Raw genomic sequence first — 24,193 nt, forward strand, 5'->3', positions numbered from 1 at the left:
TGATGGCTGGTCCACGTAGCCTATTACAGTGCAAGGTGGAGCTATCACCATATTGCTATCATTTCAGATCTACAAGAGTAGTGTAAAGGTTGATTTGATATTGAACAGATGTCTCTCACTTTCTTTCAGGTAGCCAGTTTGGAGGAGGTGCAAGCTTGACATCAGTATCTAACAGGTAACCAGGATTTCTCTCGTGCTGATCATCAGCCAAGGTTCTTGATGTTACCATCAGGTATAACAGACATTCACCACCTTGCTCTTTCTCCTCGCCTCAGAAATGTAAGGATGGTATGCAACTGTAAGGATGGTATGCTACCTGGAATGTAAGGATGGTATGCTACCTGGAATGTAAGGATGGTATGCTACTGTAAGGATGGTATGCTACTGTAAGGATGGTATGCTACCTGGAATGTAAGGATGGTATTCTACCTGGAATGTAAGGATGGTATGCTACTGTAAGGATGGTATGCTACCTGGAATGTAAGGATGGTATGCTACTGTAAGGATGGTATTCTACCTGGAATGTAAGGATGGTATGCTACCTGGAATGTAAGGATGGTATGCTACCTGGAATGTGTTACCTTTAACCTGTTCTCTCAATGAGCCTAACCTTGAGGAGCCATTGAGGAGGGAACTGTGTGCCTACTGCCTATAGACTACAGTGCCTCAATACTGAGGTTGACACACTCTAATCAGTGACAAGTGTCCCTGGCTGGTTCTCCTCACTGTTTCTGGGTCAGTCCTCAGCCCTTAGAGAGGGCCCCATCTGAAAGAGCCAGAGCGAGAGAGGGTAGGAGGAGAGTGAGTGAGAAAGATAGAGAGGCAGAGGTATTTATAGAAAAATGGGGCTTCGCACTACCTTTTTTTGCAAAATAATCATTAGAGGACAAAGTGTCCCAGTTCTTGTATGGGTGCTCCGCAATAGCAGCTAGCTAGGGCTGTGGGCCGGCAGATCCTACCTGCGATGGGGAGCCTGACTTACAGACCGACTCCTCTCTCTCCCAGCCTCCTCCTCCTTCTTTGCTCCATACCTCTGGTTCTTTGATCCTGGAAAGGGAGACATCAGCCTACTTGTACACTGATGTGACCTCCTGAGAGGGCTTGGGTTGTAGGTCTTGGTGGGGGTGCTGGAGCTGGGTACGGGAGCCAGAGAGAGGGTAAGGGTGTGAGTGGGCACCAGAGACGGGGACTTTGGGCCGTTGGCTGGACGTGTCCTCGCGAACCTTGACCTCTCAGTGGACACCACCAGGGTCAAGATGAGGCGCTTTCTGAGCCGCAAGGGCCGCTTCTCACTGCGCCAGAGCAAGTCTGGACCTCGCGGTGCCTCCAAAGATTTCTGTAAGTCTTTACTTTAATTCCTTTTTATTATTCCTCTTATCTGCTTCATCCCTCTCTTCTGGAGAGAGGAGAGGAGACAGAAGATAACAAAAGGACTAAAGCTGTGTGTGTATCTAGGTCGCAGGCTTCACAACTATTTCAGATTTGGAGAAGGGAGAAGAAGGCTGTGGGAAGTTTAATCTCGACGGTGGGGTTGTGTGTCCTGGAACATCAGAGAAAGAAATGTTTGATTTAACCAATGTACTTTCTCACAGGTCTAAGATGTCCTAATTTATTTTGACACGTTACTTTAGACTTTGTTGTTTTATGACCCAATACATGGAGGCTTACAAAGTGAAATATAGAACGACGTGTTCTCACTTGCTGTGTTCTGAACTTTTATCCGGATAATCCGGGGCTCGTACATTTTCATAACACCATTACTTTTTTATTTTCCCTGCAAAGGCAGTGTAGAAATATGTCATGATGCCACTGTAGTCAGATTTTCTCTTTTGAATTGTCTCAAACTGATCTAATCCTGACCATCCATTTCTTGTTCAACATACAATAGACTACCTATACACATTGGTGCTGAGAGAGAGAGAGAGAAGAAGAGAGACTGAAAGAGAGAGAGAGCGAGTGTGTGTGTGTGTGTGTGTGTGTGTGTGCGCGTGTGCGTGTGTCTTCATGCACCCCTTGCTAATGAAAGAAAGATTGCCACTTAAGTCATTGACTTGTACTGAAATTTCATAAACTGCCTGCTGTAGTCATGGAACCCATTCATCTTTTCATTAAACATTAATCCTCATAGGATTACATTATCATATGGCCTATTAAAATGAATGAGGCTGCGGCTGTAGACTCCAGTGTTGGGAGGTTAACAGTCTGGTACAGGAGAGAGAGGAGAATGATTGGGTACATCTCAATACTCTAAAGACGTTTCCTCCCGTTGTATCCAGCTTTCCTTCAACTGCACTGATCTGAAACAACTGGACAAGAGAAAGCAAGTCATTTTGATAGGCCTGTCTCTGCCACTTTGCCTTCAGCTATCGCGTCTGTTCAGTGCAGATGAGTGAGCGGAAACGAGGATAGGAAGCCATTTTAGAGTATTGAGTTGCAGTATGAGAATGAGGCCAGTGACCAGGGGAGGGCCAGCAGTTCAGAACAGAAAGATATGACAGACAGGCTGAGTCCCAACAGTCTAAAACAGCATCCTTCCCTCATGTTCTGTCCTTCATGATCACTGGTCTTAAAGGAACTTGAAGGAACTTCGGTAAAAACAATATGGTGGAAACGTATATTCAGTTTGACCTGTTCTTGATGGAGAGGACAGGTGGTGCTTATATTTGATCTCTCTAAACATTGACTATATTCACTCTTCAGAATAAAATTATATTTATTTGTTATTAAGTTATTTCTTATTGATTGCTATTATATAATAAAGTCACGTTTTTTCCTATAGTTGATGTTCCACTCTCGAACCCTCCAAGCGGGGCGTTATACTATGGAGGTATGATAGTGTCTGTTAAAAAGTGATACCACTGTGTTCGACCATTGTGGATGCCCCTTAAGAGCAGAAAAACCTTCTCAACCCATTTCATTTTTGTGATGCTTCAGTCTCTGGTTCTCTCGCCCATTCAGATGATGCTTTCCGTCAACAAATGGGCTGTCCTCCAATGAATAATCCAATGAATATCAGTAAGACTTTTAAACTAGTTTCAAGTCCCAGATCTGGGTTGAAATACTATTTTAAATCTTTCAAATACTTTTACAGTTTGCTTTAGTTGCCTGGGGTTCCAGATGGGTGGGATTTGCAACTATTCCATTGGTTCAATTGTGCTTGGCAAGCTCAATCAAGCCCAGATAAAGTATTTACAATTATTTCAAATATTATTTGAACCCGGGTCAGTCAAGTACAGCTACAGTGTAGTAGTCTCTTCACTGCCGCTTGTCTCCGCCTCAGTGAGACAAGCAACTGTGAGAAGAGACTACAATGTAGTTAAAGGTAGACTCAGCGATACAAATGTACCGTTAGCAGATCGGGATGACTTCCAAAACATCAAAGAGCGCGAAGCAAGAGGCAAATCTCCTCCGCTGTTGTTGTCACGCAGCTATCACGTTGCAGGAGAGTGACGCAAACTCTCGTGAACATGTGCAGATGCTCTGTGGTGTGCATGCTCACAAGTGCAGCCTCTTGCATGGCACTCACTCTCCAGTAGCTTTGGTTCTTCACACAGCTGCTCATATCGCTGAGTCTCCATTTAAATGGTATCATAATGTGACATTGCATGACATTGTTATTAAAATAATCTACACTCTTATGCCCCAAATACATCAAGGTACCCTGGTTTTACCTGGGCTCTGTCTTCAGTTCAGGTCATCCCAGATTATCAGACCCTGCTTTGGATCCCTTGTCCAGAGGCAGGTCTGACCCTGGTCTTACCTGGGTCTCCACCAGTGTATTTGGGGAAACCTGGATTCTCATTATAGTTCCTGAATCTCGCCACGCCTCCTACTGGTGTAAAACAAATAAGTACCCATAATGTTTTACCATTCTACCACAGCAGGAGGCGTGCATGTGCCTGTGTCTATAATCTGCTATATTTGGGGATAGTATTTGAGAAAAGCATGGACTCTAGACCTTGGTAATAGCAGTGTTTGTGTTAGAAGTATCCTGGTCCCAGATCTGTTTGTGCTCTTGCCAACTACATTGCTGTCATTGCTAAGTCAAACATGTACCATAAGGAGTTGTCAAGACAGCAGAAACAGACTGGCACCCAGGCTATGTATAACAGGCTTAAGTAACCAACCCAATCCTGACTACTCTCCAGACCTGACCCTCCCGGCGACCAATCAGAACTGGCCGGAGGAGTTTGGGTTCACTCTGGGGGGCGCGGGCCCCAGCTACATCCTGTCTGTGATTGAGGGCAGCAGTGCCTACCTGGCGGGCCTGCAGCCTGGGGACCAGGTGGTGGACATCGAGGGCCAGGAGGTGTCCTCTCTCAGCACCCAGGCCTTGGTGGCCCTGGCACAGACTCTGAAGACTGTACCCCCCAGCATCGGAGTGGTGTCACGCATAGAACAGGTCTGGAACAGATGGGAGGTCATTTAGGCTTCAGTGATGCAGATAGTGGACGTTTGACCTCGGTTTTTCATTAGAGACATTTTTGAAAGGCAGATAGGAGTTGTTTGTGACAGTGTTGTTGCATGTTACATAAGCCCCAGTGTGATCACTACTACTGATCTGGAACTGTGAGCTGGGTAACACATAAGTCTAGGGCAAAATGACATGTACTTTTAAAACAACTTCCATTACTTTCCATGCAGATACTTATCAAATAGACAGTTCATTGACTTCACATCTAATTTTAATCTGACTGTTGGTTCCCATTCCCTAGATGGACATCAACCCAGGCCCCGACGGCCGTTTCGGCTTCACCATCGTAGGAGACTGCCCCCTCCTGGTGGATGACTGCCTGCCCAACTCCCCGGCGGGCCGCAGCGGCCTCCGGGCCGGCGACTACGTCATGGAGGTCAACGGGATCCCCGTCAAGTATCACGAAACGGCGGCGGCCATGATCAAGGTGGCGCAGGGGCGCCCACTGCGTCTGGGCGTGCTCAGTATGAGACGGAGGATCAAGCGCCTCAGCCACAGTATGAGGGAGGTGTCACTGAGCGGGGATAGCGTCAGGCAGGACCGTGCACACAAGGCCCTGGAGTTTAACAAGAAGGTGTGTGGGTGGCAGGGGTGTGTGTGTGTAGGGTGAGTGTGTGTGTGTCTGCATCTTTGTCTGTCTCTCTGTCTGTCTCCATCTCCGACTCTGTCTCTGTGTCTGTGTCTGTGTCTGTCTCCGTCTCCATCTCTGTCTCTGTCTCTGTCTCCATCTCTGTCTCTGTCTGTGTCTCCATCTGTGGAGGTCTCCACACACACAAGCCCACGTCAACAGGAAGTTGTGTTTATCTTCTTGCAGGTGGAGGAGGTGCTTGGTGATGAACCAGATATAAAGGAACAGCTGTTTGGTGTTCTGAAACAGTACGCAGCCGAGAGGAACGTGGAGAACCTAGCTGAAGCCCTCCCGGACATCTTAACCAATGAGGACCATCAGCAGCTGATTGACAGCGTCAGGTACCAATCAGCTGATTATAACACACTGTCATGCTGCCTCTTTGTGGCATTACGTCATGGTCAGATTTTTATAATGAAGAGATGTTGAATAAGGGGTCAGACAAGAGCCCTGTTTCCCAATAGCGATGGATCTTAAGCTTACGAATGTTTTAACAATGCATCGTTCCTATAACGGCCAAAGTTGTCACATGCGTTTCCCAAAACACCACATAGAGAGAACGTTCACTAAGTGCGTCGTTAGAAGGAGAATGATTCCACAATACTGACAACGGATCAGCTCCTAGAGAGATATTATCACCTATGGCTGCAAATATTGAGGCGACTTAGACTATTCTAATGCTTACCCTATAAGGGACAGTTCGAAATGTACTGGGGGGGTGTCATAATATTATTTTTTTTTAACTCCCCAACAGTTGAAGATTATATGGCAAATAGAAATCAAAACTGGATGGTGTTCAGAGATAGATGAGAGGTGTTGAGGGGAGCTGAAGGGTGGGACTAAAAATAAAAAATAAACGAGATAACTAATGTAAAATATACTGTGTAAAATGTATATAGGTTCAGAACTTTTGTGAAACATCCCAGCATAGTTGAAAAATATATGGCAAATAGAAATCAAAACGGGATGGTGTTCAGAGATAGATGAGAGGTGTTGAGGGGAGCTGAAGGGTGGGATTAAAAACAAACAAATGATAACTAATGTAAAATATACCTTGTCCCTAAAATGTATATAGTATGTACTATATACAGTGAGGGGAAAAAAAGTATTTGATCCCCTGCTGATTTTGTATGTTTGCCCACTGACAATGAAATGATCAGTCTATAATTTTAATGGTAGGTTTATTTGAACAGTGAGAGACAGAATAACAACAAAAAAATCCAGAAAAACGCATGTCAAAAATGTTATAAATTGATTTGCATTTTAATGAGGGAAATAAGTATTTGACCCCCTCTCAATCAGAAAGATTTCTGGCTCCCAGGTGTCTTTTATACAGGTAACGAGCTGAGATTAGGAGCACACTCTTAAAGGGAGTGCTCCTAATCTCAGCTTGTTACCTGTATAAAAGACACCTGTCCACAGAAGCAATCAATCAATCAGATTCCAAACTCTCCACCATGGCCAAGACCAAAGAGCTCTCCAAGGATGTCAGGGACAAGATTGTAGACCTACACAAGGCTGGAATGGGCTACAAGACCATCGCCAAGCAGCTTGGTGAGAAGGTGACAACAGTTGGTGCGATTATTCGCAAATGGAAGAAACACAAAATAACTGTCAATCTCCCTCGGCCTGGGGCACCATGCAAGATCTCACCTCGTGGAGTTGCAATGATCATGAAAACGGTGAGGAATCGGCCCAGAACTACACGGGAGGATATTGTCAATGATCTCAAGGCAGCTGGGACCATAGTCACCAAGAAAACAATTGGTAACACACTACGCCGTCAAGGACTGAAATCCTGCAGCGCCCGCAAGGTCCCCATGCTCAAGAAAGCACATATACAGGGCCGTCTGAAGTTTGCCAATGAACATCTGAATGATTCAGAGGAGAACTGGGTGAAAGTGTTGTGGTCAGATGAGACCAAAATCGAGCTCTTTGGCATCAACTCAACTCGCCGTGTTTGGAGGAGGAGGAATGCTGCCTATGACCCCAAGAACACCATCCCCACCATCAAACATGAAGGTGGAAACATTATGCTTTGGGGGTGTTTTTCTGCTAAGGGGACAGGACAATTTCACCGCATCAAAGGGACGATGGACGGCGTCATGTACCGTCAAATCTTGGGTGAGAACCTCCTTCCCTCAGCCAGGGCATTGAAAAATGGGTTGTGGATGGGTATTCCAGCATGACAATGACCCAAAACACACGGCCAAGGCAACAAAGGAGTGGCTCAAGAAGAAGCACATTAAGGTCCTGGAGTGGCCTAGCCAGTCTCCAGACCTTAATCCCATAAAAAATCTGTGGAGGGAGCTGAAGGTTCGAGTTGACAAACATCAGCCTCGAAACCTTAATGACTTGGAGAAGATCTGCAAAGAGGAGTGGGACAAAATCCCTCCTGAGATGTGTGCAAACCTGGTGGCCAACTACAAGAAACATCTGACCTCTGTGATTGCCAACAAGAGTTTTGCCACCAAGTACTAAGTCATGTTTTGCAGAGGGGTCAAATACTTCCCTCATTAAAATGCAAATCAATTCATAACATTTTTGACATGCGTTTTTCTGGATTTTCTTGTTGTTATTCTGTCTCTCACTGTTCAAATAAACCTACCATTAAAATTATAGACTGATCATGTCTTTGTCAGTGGGCAAACGTACAAAATCAGCAGGGGATCAAATACTTTTTTCCCTCACTGTAAGCTGGAAGTGGAAGCCTAAGTGTTGTTGTCCATTAGTTTACGCCAATTAGGTGAGGGGTGGTAGGGTTAGGGGAAAATAATAAAGGAAAATATATACATTAAAAATATATATATATATATATATATACACTACCGTTCAAAAGTTTGGGGTCACTTAGAAATGTCCTTGTTTTCGAAAGAAAAGCAATTTTTTTGTCCATTAAAATAACATCAAATTGATCAGAAATAATAATAATAATAATATGCTATTTAGCAGACGCTTTTATCCAAAGCGACTTACAGTCATGTGTGCATACATTTTTACGTATGGGTGGTCCCGGAGATCGAACCCACTACCCTGGCGTTACAAGCGCCATGCTCTACCAATTGAGCTACAGAGGACCACCCATACGTAAAAATGTATGCACACATGACTGTAAGTCGCTTTGGATAAAAGCGTCTGCTAAATAGCATATTATTATTATTTATTATTATTATTATTTCTGATCAATCTGATGTTATTTTAATACACAAAAAAATGTAACAGTGTAGACATTGTTAATGTTGTAAATGGCTATTGTAGCTGGAAACGGCTGATATTTAATGGAATATCTACATAGGCGTACAGAGGCCCATTATCAACAACCATCAGTCCTGTGTTCCAATGGCACGTTGTGTTTGCTAATCCAAGTTTATCATTTAAAAAGGCTAAATGATCATTAGAAAACCCTTTTGCAATTATGTTAGCACAGCTGAAAACTGTTATGCTGATTAAAGAAGCAATCAAACTGGCCTTCTTGAGACTAGTTGAGTATCTGGAGCATCAGCAATTGTGGGTTCGATTACAGGCTCAAAATGGCCAGAAACAAATAACTTTCTTCTGAAACTCGTCAGTCTATTCTTGTTCTGAGAAATGAAGGCTATTCCATGCGAGAAATTGCCAAGAAACTGAAGATCTCGTACAACGCTGTGTACTACTCCCTTCACAGAACAGCGCAAACTGGCTCTAACCAGAATAGAAAGAGAAGTGGGAGGCCCCGGTGCACAACTGAGCAAGCGGACAAATACATTAGAGTGTCTAGTTTGAGAAACAGACGCCTCACAGGTCCTCAACTGGCAGCTTCATTAAATGGTACCCGCAAAACACCAGTCTCAACGTCAAGAGTGAAGAGGTGACTCCGGGATGCTGACCTTCTAGGCAGAGTTGCAAAGACAAAGCCATATCTCAGACTGGCCAATAAAAATAAAAGATTAAGATGGGCAAAAGAACACAGACACTGGACAGAGGAAGATTGGAAAAAAGTGTTATGGACAGACTAATCGAAGTTTGAGGTGTTCGGATCACAAAAAAGAACATTTGTGAGACACAGACCAAATGAAAAGATGCTGGAGGAGTGCTTGATGCCGTCTGTCAAGCATGGTGGAGGCAATGATGGTCTGGAGGTGCTTTGGTGGTGGTAAAGTGGGAGATTTGTACAGGGTAAAAGGGATCTTGAAGAAGGAAGGCTATCACATGCAACGCCATGCCATACCCTGTGGACGGCGCTTGATTGGAGCCAATTTCCTCCTACAACAGGACAATGACCCAAAGCACAGCTCCAAACTATGCAATAACTATTTAGGGAACAAGCAGTCAGCTGGTATTCTGTCTATAATGGAGTGGCCAGCACAGTCACCGGATCTCAACCCTATTGAGCTGTTGTGGGAGCAGCTTGACCGTATGGTACGTAAGAAGTGCCCATCAAGCCAATCCAACCTGTGGGAGGTGCTTCAGGAAGCATGGGGTGAAATCTCTTCAGATTACCTCAACAAATTGACAACTAGAATGCCAAAGGTCTGCAAGGCTGTAATTGCTGCAAATGGAGGATTCTTTGACGAAAGCAAAGTTTGAAGGACACAATTATTATTTCAATTAAAAATCATTATTTCTAACCTTGTCAATGACTACATTTACTATTCATTTTGCTATATTTCCTATTCTAACTCATTTCATGTATGTTTTCATGGAAAACAAGGAAATGTCTAAGTGACCCCAAACTTTTGAACGGTAGTTTATATATATTTAAAATAATATATATTTATAAAACAATATATAAGGGGGATTGGAAATGATGCCGACAATTACATTGATAGAAGCCACAATATATACAGTGAGGGAAAAAAGTATTTGATCCCCTGCTGACTTTGTACGTTTGCCCACTGACAAAGACATGATCAGTCTATAATTTTAATGGTAGGTTTATTTGAACAGTGAGAGACAGAATAACAACAACAAAATCCAGAAAAACACATGTCAAAAATGTTATAAATTGATTTGCATTTTAATATGGGAAATAAGTATTTGACCCCTCTGCAAACATGACTTAGTACTTGGTGGCAAAACCCTTGTTGGCAATCACAGAGGTCAGACGTTTCTTGTAGTTGGCCACCAGGTTTGCACACATCTCAGGAGGGATTTTGTCCCACTCCTCTTTCCAGATCGTCTCCAAGTGATTAAGGTTTCGAGCCTGACGTTTGACAACTCGAACCTTCAGCTCCCTCCACAGATTTTCTATGGGATTAAAGGTCTGGAGACTGGCTAGGCCACTCCAGGACCTTAATGTGCTTCTTCTTGAGCCACTCCTTTGTTGCCTTGGCCATGTGTTTTGGGTAATTGTCATGCTGGAATACCCATCCACAACCCATTTTCAATGCCCTGGCTGAGGGAAGGAGGTTCTCACCCAAGATTTGACGGTACATGGCGCCGTCCATCGTCCCTTTGATGCGGTGAAGTTGTCCTGTCCCCTAAGCAGAAAAACACCCCCAAAGCATAATGTTTCCACCTTCATGTTTGATGGTGGGGATGGTGTTCTTGGGGTCATAGGCAGCATTCCTCCTCCTCCAAACACGGCGAGTTGAGTTGATGCCAAAGAGCTCGATTTTGGTCTCATCTGACCACAACACTTTCACCCAGTTCTCCTCTGAATCATTCAGATGTTCATTGGCAAACTTCAGACGGCCCTGTATATGTGCTTTCTTGAGCATGGGGACCTTGCGGGCGCTGCAGGATTTCAGTCCTTGACGGCGTAGTGTGTTACCAATTGTTTTCTTGGTGACTATGGTCCCAGCTGCCTTGAGATCATTGACAATATCCTCCCGTGTAGTTCTGGGCCGATTCCTCACCGTTTTCATGATCATTGCAACTCCACGAGGTGAGATCTTGCATGGTGCCCCAGGCCGAGGGAGATTGACAGTTATTTTGTGTTTCTTCCATTTGCGAATAATCGCACCAACTGTTGTCACCTTCTCACCAAGCTGCTTGGCGATGGTCTTGTAGCCCATTCCAGCCTTGTGTAGGTCTACAATCTTGTCCCTGACATCCTTGGAGAGCTCTTTGGTCTTGGCCATGGTGGAGAGTTTGGAATCTGATTGATTGATTGCTTCTGTGGACAGGTGTCTTTTATACAGGTAACAAGCTGAGATTAGGAGTACTCCCTTTAAGAGTGTGCTCCTAATCTCAGCTCGTTACCTGTATAAAAGACACCTGGGAGCCAGAAATCTTTCTGATTGAGAGGGGGTCAAATACTTATTTCCCTCATTAAAATGCAAATCAATTTATAACATTTTTGACATGCATTTTTCTGGATTTTTTTGTTGTTATTCTGTCTCTCACTGTTCAAATAAACCTACCATTAAAATTATAGACTGATCATTTCTTTGTCAGTGGGCAAACGTACAAAATCAACAAATCTGTTTGTTTCTTTGTTTGTGTGCATGTGTGTGATATGATTAGTGCTTTAATATTGGATATGTTTCATCGAGGTTGCTTACAGGGATGGCTCAGACGTGAAATGCTATGATGTCCATATACTGAACATATGTGTATAATGTTTATGATTTATGGTAAAATCTTAGTTTCATCACATGGTGTATTATTCCTAATTGCCCCCAAGGGGGCTAATACCGTTGTATTGAATTGAATGGAACCTGATTGAGTTGCACGTTTGTGAGAAAATATGGAGCAGTCCGCGAAAACTGAACCCTTTGAGCAATCCAAAATCGATCTCGTCCATTTAGATCGATTGGTTCAGTTCAGCTCACCTGGATGACTTACTGTGCATTGGATCAGGACAATTGATTTTACCCACAGGGGGAGCTTTGAATGTTCATTGTAATGAATCATATTCAAGTGGTCTACCAATACCCTTTGTGTTTTAGTGTTCTATTACACAGCAATGAGCTTGGGGAGAGTCTAGTAGACCTTAGTGTGTTTAACCGACCAGGACCAGTAAGTGTGCTGATCTAGGATTAGTTTAGCCTGTTAGATCATATTGAATAGAATTATATGGACAGGGGGGACCTGATCCTAGATCAGAACTCCTACTCTGAGATGCTTTATAAATACAGGCCCTGGCTGAGGTATTAATCGATATGGTAATCTTGAACAACAATAGGTCTGCATTGGAGGAACAAGAGCAATTTAATTGCATGACAATCAATATTTAATCGAAAAACTGCTTTCCTCATAATTCTTCCTCAGAAAGGTGGGAGGAACAGAATTAGTTATGTGACGAAGCTCAATGACTTTGATCAGATGTCACCAGTGGGCTGTCTCGTGGTGAGGACTGCCTGTTTGAAATCCTCCTCGGGCTGGAGATGTCAGTTTGGTTTGCATACTCAATGGATGCGTCCCAAATGGCACCCTATTCCCTATATAGTGCACTACTTTTAACCAGGCTCTGGTCTAAACTAGTGCACTATGTAGGTAATAGAGTGACATTTGTGAGCCAGGCCATTTATCCTTCAGGTACAGAGGAAAACTGTCAAAGTCCCCAGGGAATATCACGTTTCTTTCTTCTTAGCATTGATAGCGAAATAGAAAACAAACATTTTTGTGTGCGCAGGCACTTTCTGTGTGTCTGAGAGACTTATATACACACACATTTTTTGCATCACATTGTTGATTATCATCATTTTTTCAGTCTCTTTATCCAGCTCTTAGCTTCTCTGCAGGCACTTTGCTGTTGGTGTTAGGGAGATGCACACACGCAGTCACTCTCACACACATCTGCTGCATCTGCACACTGCAGTGACAGGCTTTGGACACACACACACATACACGCACGCACTCACACACATACACACACACACACTGTTCCTTCCTCTGGTTTGGATTTATAAACCCTGCAGAAAGCGATGCTGCTGATGATGACCTGCTTCAGGTGAGTACTGCTGCCTGGTGATCTGAGTGATGTTAGTACTGTGATTTGGGCAGGTGTTGTGAAATAGACAGTTATGCAGGTATTGTGTACTCAATAAGATACAGCATAGGGGCGGCAGGTAGCCTAGCGGTTGTAGCATTGGGCCAGTAACCGAAAGGTCGCTGGTTCGAAAACCTGAGCCGACAAGGTGAAAAATATCTGTCTATGTGCCCTTGAGCAAGGCACTTTACGTTAATTTGATCCAGGGGCGCTGTACTACTATTAGTGACCCTGTAAAACACATTTCACTGCATCTGTCTGGTGATGGGGAGGATTTTGGTTTATTTGACTAAGCCTTTGGCCAGTTTGATCAGTTTTGTGTTCCTCTCATCTTCCTGTAATTGATAATGCCAGCTGATATGTCGAAATGTCATAGAGTCTGGAGTTTAGAAAATTGCTGCTATTTGTCAACAACTGTACTAATGATGGTTGGTAGACAGGACTGTTTTGTCAGAACGCAATGGTACTAATACTCAGTTGATAGCTAGGCTACCAAAGGTAAATTCTAGTTTACGTGTTATCAATTGTCAAAATAAATGTATGTCCTGGCTTTTTAATGGGCGTTGTTTGTTGCTTTCTCCTTCTCATCAATTTTGTGCAGTTACGATGAGTTTCTCTCACCATCAAGGAATATTCCTAGCTCACTCTCCCCCCTCCAAAAACAGAAGGCTCATATTATTATTACATAACCAGTGTTGACTGGAGAGAGTTTAGTCTGCTCCCTCCCTCAGTGGGAGGTGAGGTAAGAGGTAATGTAACATAATGTGATAATGGGAGAAGATAATGTAATTTGGGTCTCATTTGTATCTGTCACAGCAGAATCTTACTCCAAAAGACTTCTCTGCTCTCATCAGGGGTGTTTTGTAGGATTTGAAGACATGCAGGGGTTAGCCCAAAGCCAGTAGGGGTGTCCAGGGGCATCCTCCCCCAGCAAAAAAAATAAGAAGTAATTTCAACAGCTAAATGCATGAATTTGGTGCACATTGAGAGATTAGATCTTTTTCAGGTAACTTGCACCTTCCCACCTCCCACAGCAGACACTGCCAGTACTCAATTGCAGTTGCTACTGGGAGTCTCTCTACTCTGGAAAAAATATATTTACAACGTATTGCCAAAAACCTCCATACCACTCAACAACTTCAAACAGACTCTGGGCTGTCCAATAAACCAAACTGATTAAATAATCCCACAGTACCCCCCCCCCCTCTCTCTCTCTCTCTCTCTCTCTCTCTCTCTCTCTCTCTCTCTCACACATTGCAGTAATTAGAATCCATAGAGCAGCTTTAAGTGATACAGTCTACTGTGTGCTCACCCCTCCTCTGCCTCTCTCCATCGCTTTCTATGTGTTGTCAGTTGCTGTCTCTTGTCTGCCATCTTCTGTTGCTGTACCTTAGTCTTTTATGTTACTGTCAACCCTCCTCTCTTTTCCTTTCCTGGTTGTAAAAAGTGTAAAATTAAACAATTGTTTTAATAGTAATTTCACTGGCTTTTCACCTAACCTGCAAATTCTTTGTAAACCATGTTTTACGTTTCATTGTCTGTATTTCACCTGTTATAATTTGTGCAAATAAATAAAACTAATTGGAATCTACAGAGAAGCTTGAAATGATACAGTCTACTGTGTGCTCAACCCACCTCTGTTGTCGCTCCATCTGCGCTCTTCTGTCACTTTCTCTGTCTTGACTGTTGCTGTCTGTGTCTTGTCTATTGCTGTCTGTGTCTTGTCTGTTGCTGTCTCCTTTTTCTATTCTCTTCTGTTATGGTCTGTTCTGTTCTTCTGGTATCTCTCTCCATCCTATTCTTCTGTTGCTGTCTCTGTGTCTTGTCTGGTGTCTTCTCCATCATCTACTGTTCTGTTGCTGTCTCTGTGTCTTGTCTGGTGTCTTCTCCATCATCTACTGTTCTGTTGCTGTCTCTGTGTCTTGTCTGGTGTCTTCTCCAACATCTACTGTTCTGTTGCTGTCTCTGTGTCTTGTCTGGTGTCTTCTCCAACATCTACTGTTCTGTTGCTGTCTCTGTGTCTTGTCTTGTGTCTTCTCCATCATCTACTGTTCTGTTGCTGTCTCTGTGTCTTGTCTGGTGTCTTCTCCATCATCTACTGTTCTGTTGCTGTCTCTGTGTCTTGTCTGGTGTCTTCTCCATCATCTACTGTTCTGTTGCTGTCTCTGTGTCTTGTCTGGTGTCTCTCTTTAGTTTTGCAATCCAAAATGATCAAGGGGATAGTGGGGTAGCTTAACTTGTTTTGGGCCTGTGTCTGGGTCACCTAAATCATCCTCTTCCCTACCAGTTGCCCCTGGCTGCTGCTGTTGTAAGTGCTCCATTGGCCTGCTGTTCTCATCTGTCCTCCTTGGCTCATCTGCAAGGTAGCAAGGTAGAGGTGCAATATGTCATTAGTTCATTTTTAAGTTACTGTATACTGACACGATCAGGGCAACTCAGCTGTAAAGAAAAATTCAAGTGTCCGCAAAATAGAGCAACAAAATTCCAAACATGACAGATAAGAAGCTACATAGCCCCTAGGCTATACGAATATAAAGAGACATGAGCCAAAAAAAGTAGCTACCGAAGTGGCTACCCAGCCAAACCCATCAAATACAGTTGAAGTCGGAAGTTTTTACATACACCTTAGCCAAATACATTTAAACTCTGCTTTTCACAATTCCTGACATTTAATCCTAGTAAGAATTCCCTGTTTTAGGTCAGTAAGGATCACTACTTTATTTTAAGAATGTGGAATGTCAGAATAATAGTAGAGAGAATTATTTATTTAAGCTTTTATTACTTTCATCACATTCCCAGTGGGTCAGACGTTTACATACACTCAATTAGTATTTGATAGCATTGCCTTTAAATTGTTTAACTTGGGTCAAACGTTTCGGGTAGCCTTCCACAAGCTTCCCACAATAAGTTGGGTGAATTTTGGCCCATTCCTCCTCACAGAGCTGGTGTAACTGAGTCAGTTTTGTAGGCCTTCTTGCTCGCACACGCTTTTTCAGTTCTGCCCACAGATTTTCTATAGGATTGAGGTCAGGGCTTTGTGATGGCCACTCCAATACCTTGACTTTGTTGTCCTTAAGCCATTTTGCCAGAACTTTGGAAGTATGCTTGGGGTCATTGTCCATTTGGAAGACCCATTTGCGACCAAGCTTTAACTTCCTGACTGATGTCTTGAGATGTTGCTTCAAGATATCCACATCATTTTCCTTCCTCATGATGCCATCTATTTTGTGAAGTGCACCAGTCCATCCTGCAGCAAAGCACCCCCACAGCATGATGCTGCCACCCCCGTGCTTCAAGGTTGGGATGGTGTTCTTCGGCTTGAAATCATTCCCCTTTTTCCTCCAAACATAACAATGGTCATTATGGGCAAACAGTTCTATCAGACCAGAGTACATTTCTCAAAAAAGTACGATCTTTGTCCCCATGTGCAGTTGCAAACTGTAGTCTGGCATTTTTATGGCAGTTTTGGAGCAGTGGTTTCTTCATTGCTGAGCGGCCTTTCAGGTTATGTCGATATAGGACTCGTTTTACTGTGGATATAGATACTTCTGTACCTGTTTCCTCCAGCATCTTCACAAGGTCCTTTGCTGTTGTTCTGTGATTGATTTGCACTTTTCGCACCAGAGTACGTTCTTCTCTAGGAGACAGAATGCGTCTCCTTCCTGAGCGGTATGACGGCTGCGTGGTCCCATGGTGTTTATACTTGCGTGCTATTGTTTGTACAGATGAACGTGGTACCTTCAGGCATTTGGAAATTGCTCCCAAGGATGAACCAGACTTGTGGAGGTCTACAATTTATTTTCTGAGGTCTTGGCTGATTTCTTTTTATTTTCCCATGATGTCAAGCAAAGAGGCACTGAGTTTGAAAGTATACCTTGAAATACATCCACAGGTACACCTCCAATTGACTCAAATGATGTCAATTAGCCTATCAGAAGCTTCTAAAGCCATGACATCATTTTCTGGAATTTTCCAAGCTGTTTAAAGGCACAGTCAACTTAGTGTATGTAAACTTCTGACCGACTGGAATTGTGATACAGTGAATTATAAGTGAAATAATCTGTCTGTAAACAATTGTTGGAAAAATTATTTGTGTCATGCACAAAGTAGATGTCCTAACCTACTTGCCAAAACTATAGTTTGTTAACAAGAAATGTGTGTAGTGGTTGAAAAACAAGTTTTAATGACTCCAACCTAAGTGTATGTAAACTTCCGACTTCAACTGTACACTCGCTGGAAATAAACACTTTTCCTAATATTATGACTTATATCAACATCCTTAGCTTGCCTATTCACTAAATATACTGTTAAATAACTCTGACTGACACCCAATAGCTTAAAGATGCTGAGCGCTAATGCTAGCTTACTAGCATTAGCCAACCCTTAAGCTGAGGGAGACTAGCTAGTTAGCTACCACCAACCCTGCACAAACCTGTGGCTAACTCAGCTGCTGCTGCTGCTGCAAATTGACTTTCCTGATTGGTGTAAATGGTTGCTGATGAGGTTCAGTCTCTGGGATATAGTCTAAAACCTTGCAGCTCCTGCTGTTGCCACCTGGACTAATGTAGATTGTCATGTGCTGCTTGCTGTACTCTACTGTTTTCATCCCTCTGACCTTTGCTGATGGGCAGAGATGGGCTAGATTTCACTAACATATGCATCTCCACTAGCCTCGTACAAACCATCCTGATCTCGCGAGCTCACATTCCGTGTAGTGAAACCGAATGTGAGCTCGCGAGATCAGGATGGTTCGTACGAGGCTACATCTCCACTGCCTCCCTACATGGATTACCATGTGAGAACAGCAGTATGTGCGTCACACCTCCACAACTGTCTCAGTCCCTCTCATCAATATGAGCTCTCAGTTAATATGACAGTGGCAATGTTTTAATATGGGCTCATAATAATATATTATGGTGTTTATAATGGATGGACCCAGATGATCTGTCACTGGGTGTTTTCACAGACGTTATTATTCTCTCTCTCTCTCTCTCTTTTTCATTATCTTTCATTAACTTTCCTCATCTCTCTTTGATTATCACTGCCTTGGTGTGCACGTGCCCTGTGGATACAGAGGTGAAGTCACTGTCCTCTCTAGCTTCTTCTAAACTTGACCAGCCAGCTTGTGCCTCTGTCCCAGCCAATCTACCCATCTCTCCCCACGGATGTGTTCTATTTTTAAGCAGCCTACTTCCTTTAATAAATTCTCCCTTAAATTTCTGACGCAGTCGCCAGCAGAACTTCTTAAACTGCCTAACAACCCATGGGTTAGCAAGTGCTGGAACACTTTAAAGTTCTGCAAAACATATAGTTTGATATGATACAGCTTTGGATAAGAGCGTACAGTGCAGTATGTCCTGCAATGTTATGTGGTAGTTATTTGACATTATGTGGGCAAATAGTCAATTGAAAGTCAGAAAATATTGGAGCATTGTTTATATGTCTCGTTAACTGGAGAGTTACAGATACTTTTTATTGCTGTATGTCCTCGCTAATAGTTTGGGTAAAGTTGGTAAGTAGTGTTTAAAGAGTCCCCTGTGAGTAGGTTTTCTGGGGGAGATTCCACCGCTGTACTGTTGGCTACTGTTGTTGCAATTGATGTGTGATTCTCTGATTCATATAACAGACCTCAACTATTTTCTATCCATCCCATTACGTAATTTGCTCATCAGTGGATCTCACAGTCTGTGCTGACCTGCCTCTGTAATTCAGAAGGGACTCTCCTCTCCTCTCTCCCTCCTCACCCGTTCCTCCCTCCATCCTCTGAGAGACGAGACGATTAATCCTTAAGTCTCTTCCATTCTCACTTTGGGTGACACCTTGGACACACATGAGCATTCTGGAATCGAGTGGTTGCCATGACCACCCCTGGGTGACCCAGTAGTCAAGGAAAAGGAAGAGGAGGAGAGGAGGAGGAAGAGGAGCGAAACAAAGAGAGGCGTATCATCTGACGCTGTCCTCCTGAGGATGTTTTGGAGGTTTTGAGAATTTTGAGAGAGAGCGCCACACTTTTTACTCTTCTCTACTGTTACCATCTCTCTCTCTCATTGGGCGGCTGGCTTCCTACCCTGCAGCAAGCTCACCTTCTTCCTCTCTTCCTGTTTCTCCTGGAGAGTTATTTTCTTTATTTAAACCACGAGGATTAATTAGTCTTGTTAAGAACGGAGAGACGTCTACTTACCTTCTCGTACAGAGCTCTTTCACAACTTCCTGGTAACCTGAAGAGCCATGGGGAGGGATAGGAGCATCTCCCGCCACTTTCGGTATGGTGGTATGTGTGCTTTCATCTTAGTTGTGTTCTTACCTTGTTTAGCGCTGAGTTGACATTAGGTTTGAGCATTTGTTGATGTTATTATTACTAAAGCTTGGACATGAGAGTTGCTGTGATTTCTCTTTTGTCAAACCCTATTGCCTTATTGTGAAAATAGCATCAACTGAGAATTTGTGCCCTTGGCTTACAATAGTGTTTCTATTGCTTGAAGTCCATATTAAAGTTTGATATTATTCCGTAAAATAAATACAATGTTTGCAATTATTGAAACACTTGTATGTGTAATAGTTAAATCTCCCTGTACCTTATAATGTTGACCATAGATGGACCTATTTTTCACTGTGTTATGCTAAAGGTATTACAAGACATAATACAGCACCCCCATTACTTTCTCCATTTATAGTTGTTGTGTCTAAGCTCTCCTCTCTCTACCCTGGTAGGCTACAGTAACAGCCTACTACACATCGGCATGTGAATCTGATTTCTCATCTCTCCTAACTGGGTCTCAGGAGATAATTGACATGGTTTTTCCTTAATAAGTTTCCCACATTCTGGTTGTCATTCATCCCTGAGCATGGCGCGTCCTTGGTCCACCCCTCCTCCATCTCTAGTTATAGATAGACACGACCTGCTTTTAATTGAGGGCATCACAGGGGCCTACATCACTACTCAACATGGAAGAATAATTTAAGTTTTCTTTAACTTTGGTTCAGGGCAGAAAGGTCTGATGCTGTGTTATTTCACCTATCCAAAGTTTTCAGACCCTGTGCACAAGAGGTTGGGTCTACGTAGGACAAAGTGCTTGGGAGTGGGACCGAAAGACAAGGGAACTGGGCCTGTAGTGTGGACTGGATATACTTTTTCTAAGTTTCTCATCCTCAATTTTGTCTTGACTGCATGGTGAGTGACCTCTCAATAGAGGCTCAATGGCCTACATAGCCTAACCCTAGCCTTTTGAAGTAGATTACATGACTACCTGGAACTACAGCAGGTAGGCCTAGCACTCCGTGGCCTATTAAAATAACCTCTTTCTCTCTCTCTCTCTCTTTCTCTCTGCCTCTATTTCTGTCTCTATGGTAGGCTTAGTCTGTTAACTTGTTACATTCAGGTGCATGGCTCTGAAGAGTTGTGGCAGGGAGGCAAAAAGAGCTAAGTACATTTGAGTTTGGTGCTATTCATAGGTTGTGGAAATAATTAGAATAAGAATAATTATATGGGGGAAACCTGCCACTCAAACAAGAATCAATGTGCTTATTACTGTGTTATGCAACCCAGAACGCAAATCTCGCTTAATTTGGTCAGATACTGTCTTCAAGATTAATGATTTCTCTGTAATGCTCAGCCTCTTTTCATATTTCAGTTCTCCTGCTGCAGTGCCAGGTCTTTCCTCTGGGGAGCAGTAGAGAGTGGTCTGTACCTGTGTTGCTGGCGCAACCAGGGACGGTGACTGATGACTCCATATTGTGGATAAATATGGAAATGTACAATGGCCTCAATTAAAAAACCACCAACCTGCCGATTGTTTTGAATTGATCAACTGTGGTTTCTATGAAGACCACTACAAATAGGGCCCATTTTTTGAAGAATGTTTAGCAATCCAACCCCTAATGTAGCCTACTGTATTCTCCAGGGTGGAAGGTATGGAGGAGTATGACAGGGTCAGTTTTGGTATTGATTGTGTTTCCAATAGTCTTTGATTGTATCTGTGTGTATCTAAATGTGTTGATACTTAAGGAGTAATTTGGGGCACACAAACACACACACACACACACACAAACACACACACACACACACACACACACACACACACACCTGTCCTTAACCAGCCACACATCTCCCAGTCACAGACAGTCTGCTATTATTTCAATACATTTCCAATTATCCTAATCAGGCTGCATTCGATGTCTGCTAAATGCCGGTGGTGCTCCACTAATGCTTTGCTCTTTAGGTGACTGGAGAGCTCTCCACAAAGGATAACATTCTGCTGTAGCGCACTCGTCTGCCCCCTCGCTGGTTAATCACTCTGGGACACACACAGAAACTCACACACACACACAAACAACAATGTGGAGAGGTCAAGAGGAAGGTGTTGGCTGGCGGCTGCATGGCAGGGTGTGCGTAGGAGGCAAGGTGGCCAGGTCAGGACTAGCTGGCTGCCTGTCTGGATGGATGGATGGCTGTCTGTCTGGATGGATGGATGGCTGCCTGTCTGGATGGATGGATGGCTGCTGGCTGGGAAGCATTTAATTATAGTGTCTGTATTGTCTGTCTGACTATTATTATCCACTAGTATTATGGTGTGATACAGTAGGTGACCATTTCTCCTTCTATAATTGACCTGCTCTAATGCTTATCAGTCACAGTGTCAACCCTATTGTCTCAGCAATCAAGAAAAACTGAATACAGTATATGGTATATACAAAATACTCAAAACAGGACATGCAATAGCCAAGTCAAGCTATTCTAAATACAAGGCTCTGGCAATAAATTTGGACTGTGTGAGTAGTTTTACTGCTATTCACTCCTGTATACTTGTCTACTGTCTACCTGTGTGAGTCATTGTCTCAGTTTAGAAATAGAGGAGTGACAGAGGGGCTCAACATTTAGAAATAGAGGAGTGACAGAGAGGCTCAACATTTAGAAATAGAGGAGTGACAGAGAGGCTCAACATTTAGAAATAGAGGAGTGACAGAGAGGCTCAACATTTAGAAATAGAGGAGTGACAGAGGGGCTCAACATTTACATTTTTAAATTTTTAGTCATTTAGCAGACGCTCTTATCCAGAGCGACTTACAGGAGCAATTAGGGTTAAGTGCCTTGCTCAAGGGCACATCGACAGATTTTCACCTAGTTGGCTTGGGGATTAGAACCAGCGACCTTTCGGTTACTGGCACAACACTCTTAACCACTAAGCTACCTTTAGAAATAGAGGAGTGACAGAGGGGCTCAACATTTAGAAATAGAGAAGTGACAGAGGGGCTCAACATTTCAACATCTTATATCGATCTTTAATTAAAACAGAAGTCACCATTCTATCTCCCTCCTCCACACTAGCTTCCTCCTAAGACTCTTCTCTGATTGATTCCAGAAGTAGGATTCCAAATATCTGTGTGTGTGTGTGTGTGTGTGTGTGTGTGCCTGTATTCATGAACGCTTGCTCATTCGCTTGTATTATATAATTTTACTTCCTGATCCATTGCTTAAGAACATTCATATGCCTTTCATTGGTTGGTCTTTTGTGCCTTGATTAGAAATCTGTCCCTGAGGATGAATATTCTAGCGAACACCATCACTTCCTCCCCCTGGTGTTTCATCAAACATGGTATGGCAGCTGATTATTAAAGGATAGTGTGTAGGTGATAATATGCAAATCCCAAAATGTCTATTCCAGTGCCAAAAAGATAGTGTATGCTGCTCCTGTGCTTTATTCCTGCACCCACATTGGCAATGTTTCGACTCCAACAGCTTTGGTCTTATAAAACAAACTCACTATAGGTTTACAGAGTAGCGGTCCTACTACATATTTTCTTTGCGTCTTCATTAATGTGTTCGAAGACCATCTGCTGTATAATTTACATATTATGTAAACTGTAATGTAACAGCTTGGAAACAAAGACAAATCTTTCTTCCTCTGCTTGGTTGAATCACTTTATTCTCAACAGTGGGATGTGTGCTATAGAGGGAACTTTATACAGTTGTGTTTGAAGTTTGACAGCTGTGTAGGCATCACTCTGCTAATGTATTGTAGCTCAATTTGACAGAAACAATTCAATGCTTATGCGAGAGAAAGAGACAGAGACAGAGAGAGAGAGAGAGAGTGCAGGGATGGAGTGGGAAATAGAGATATGGAGAGAAGGAGAGAGGGGGAGTTTTCTCTATAGAGGTGGTATACAGAGGGATTGTGTCTGCTCTCGTTCCCGTACAGTAGCTGTGTGCTGCTGTCAATTCTTCAGGGTGTTCACACCTGGAGCTGCTAGTGAGAGAGGCTCAGGGAAGGGTCTACGCTATCCTCATCTCCACCAACAGACACACACTCAGTAGAGCTACTGTTGACCTACCTCCTCTCTTCCCCTATCTGCTGTCTCACCTCGCTCAACTCTCTCCCAGGGGATTCTATGGATAGAGAGTTGCTGATGCTGCTGATTTCACATCAGTTATTTGGATACCAAGCTGCGTACAGAACTCATTTCATCTGATAGCCTAACTGTTTCTGTCTTGGACTAAATTTGTTTTTAAAGATCATTTAATGGGATTTATAAGCTTTTCACCATCAACTGAGATGCTTTTTCTCAACCTGGATGCTATTTTTGTGTTATATCAACGCCTGCTGTACAGGATGGTGTTTACTAGCTTCTGGAGGATTTGGATTGAAACCCTCTGTGTCTGTCTCTTGAGTCTGTGTTCACCAGCCTGTTAAAGTCTGTTGTGTTCCCCAAGGAGCGCTTCCTGAACCACCACAGGGTGCCTGGTTGGTAGCCTGTGTTGCCCCAAATATGTGGCTTTAGAGTGGACTGGACACTAGGGAAAGGAGCCACTGACAGCTAACAGGAATCAAAATAAAAGGAAATTAAGAACCCCCCCCTCTCTCTCTCTCTCTCTCTCTCTCTCTCTGTCAATCACACTCTTTCTCTCTCTCTCTCACTCTCTCTCTCACACTCTTTCTCTCTCTCTCTCACTCACACTCTTTCTCTCCCTCCCTCCCTCCCTCGCTCGCTCCCTCCCTCCCTCCCTCTCTCTGTCTCTCTCTTTCTCTCTCTCTCTCTCTCTCTGTCTCTCTCTCTCTCTCTCACTCACACTCGCTCTCTCTCCTCTGAAACAGTGCTGGTTCTTCTAAGTCTCTAGTAGCCTCTCTGTCTCTGACAGTGGGTCTGACCATTGCCAGTAACAGAATAGGGATTCATGTTT

At 43.4% G+C, this 24,193-nt stretch overlaps 1 protein-coding gene across 1 annotated transcript; it reads left to right on the forward strand.

The window, feature by feature from the left end:
* Positions 1-1,256: 1,256 nt before the first annotated feature.
* LOC121551891 (delphilin-like) lies at positions 1,257-23,764 on the forward strand. Its single transcript, XM_041864571.1, has 5 exons — positions 1,257-1,338; positions 4,002-4,402; positions 4,716-5,048; positions 5,289-5,443; positions 23,698-23,764. Exons 1-5 carry the CDS (start codon positions 1,257-1,259, stop codon positions 23,762-23,764), a joined length of 1,038 nt encoding a protein of 345 aa, XP_041720505.1.
* Positions 23,765-24,193: the final 429 nt, after the last annotated feature.

Source organism: Coregonus clupeaformis, chromosome 35 (assembly GCF_020615455.1).
Source record: "Coregonus clupeaformis isolate EN_2021a chromosome 35, ASM2061545v1, whole genome shotgun sequence".
Taxonomy (NCBI): domain Eukaryota; kingdom Metazoa; phylum Chordata; class Actinopteri; order Salmoniformes; family Salmonidae; genus Coregonus; species Coregonus clupeaformis.

Excerpts from the sequence above, each read along its gene's own strand:
- LOC121551891 (XM_041864571.1), top strand. The coding sequence starts at position 1,257 with ATGAGGCGCTTTCTGAGCCGCAAGGGCCGCTTCTCACTGCGCCAGAGC. Across the intron at positions 5,049-5,288 it reads CCCTGGAGTTTAACAAGAAG|GTGGAGGAGGTGCTTGGTGA; the intron begins GTGTGTGGGTGG and ends ATCTTCTTGCAG. Across the intron at positions 5,444-23,697 it reads CAGCTGATTGACAGCGTCAG|CCTGTTAAAGTCTGTTGTGT; the intron begins GTACCAATCAGC and ends TGTGTTCACCAG.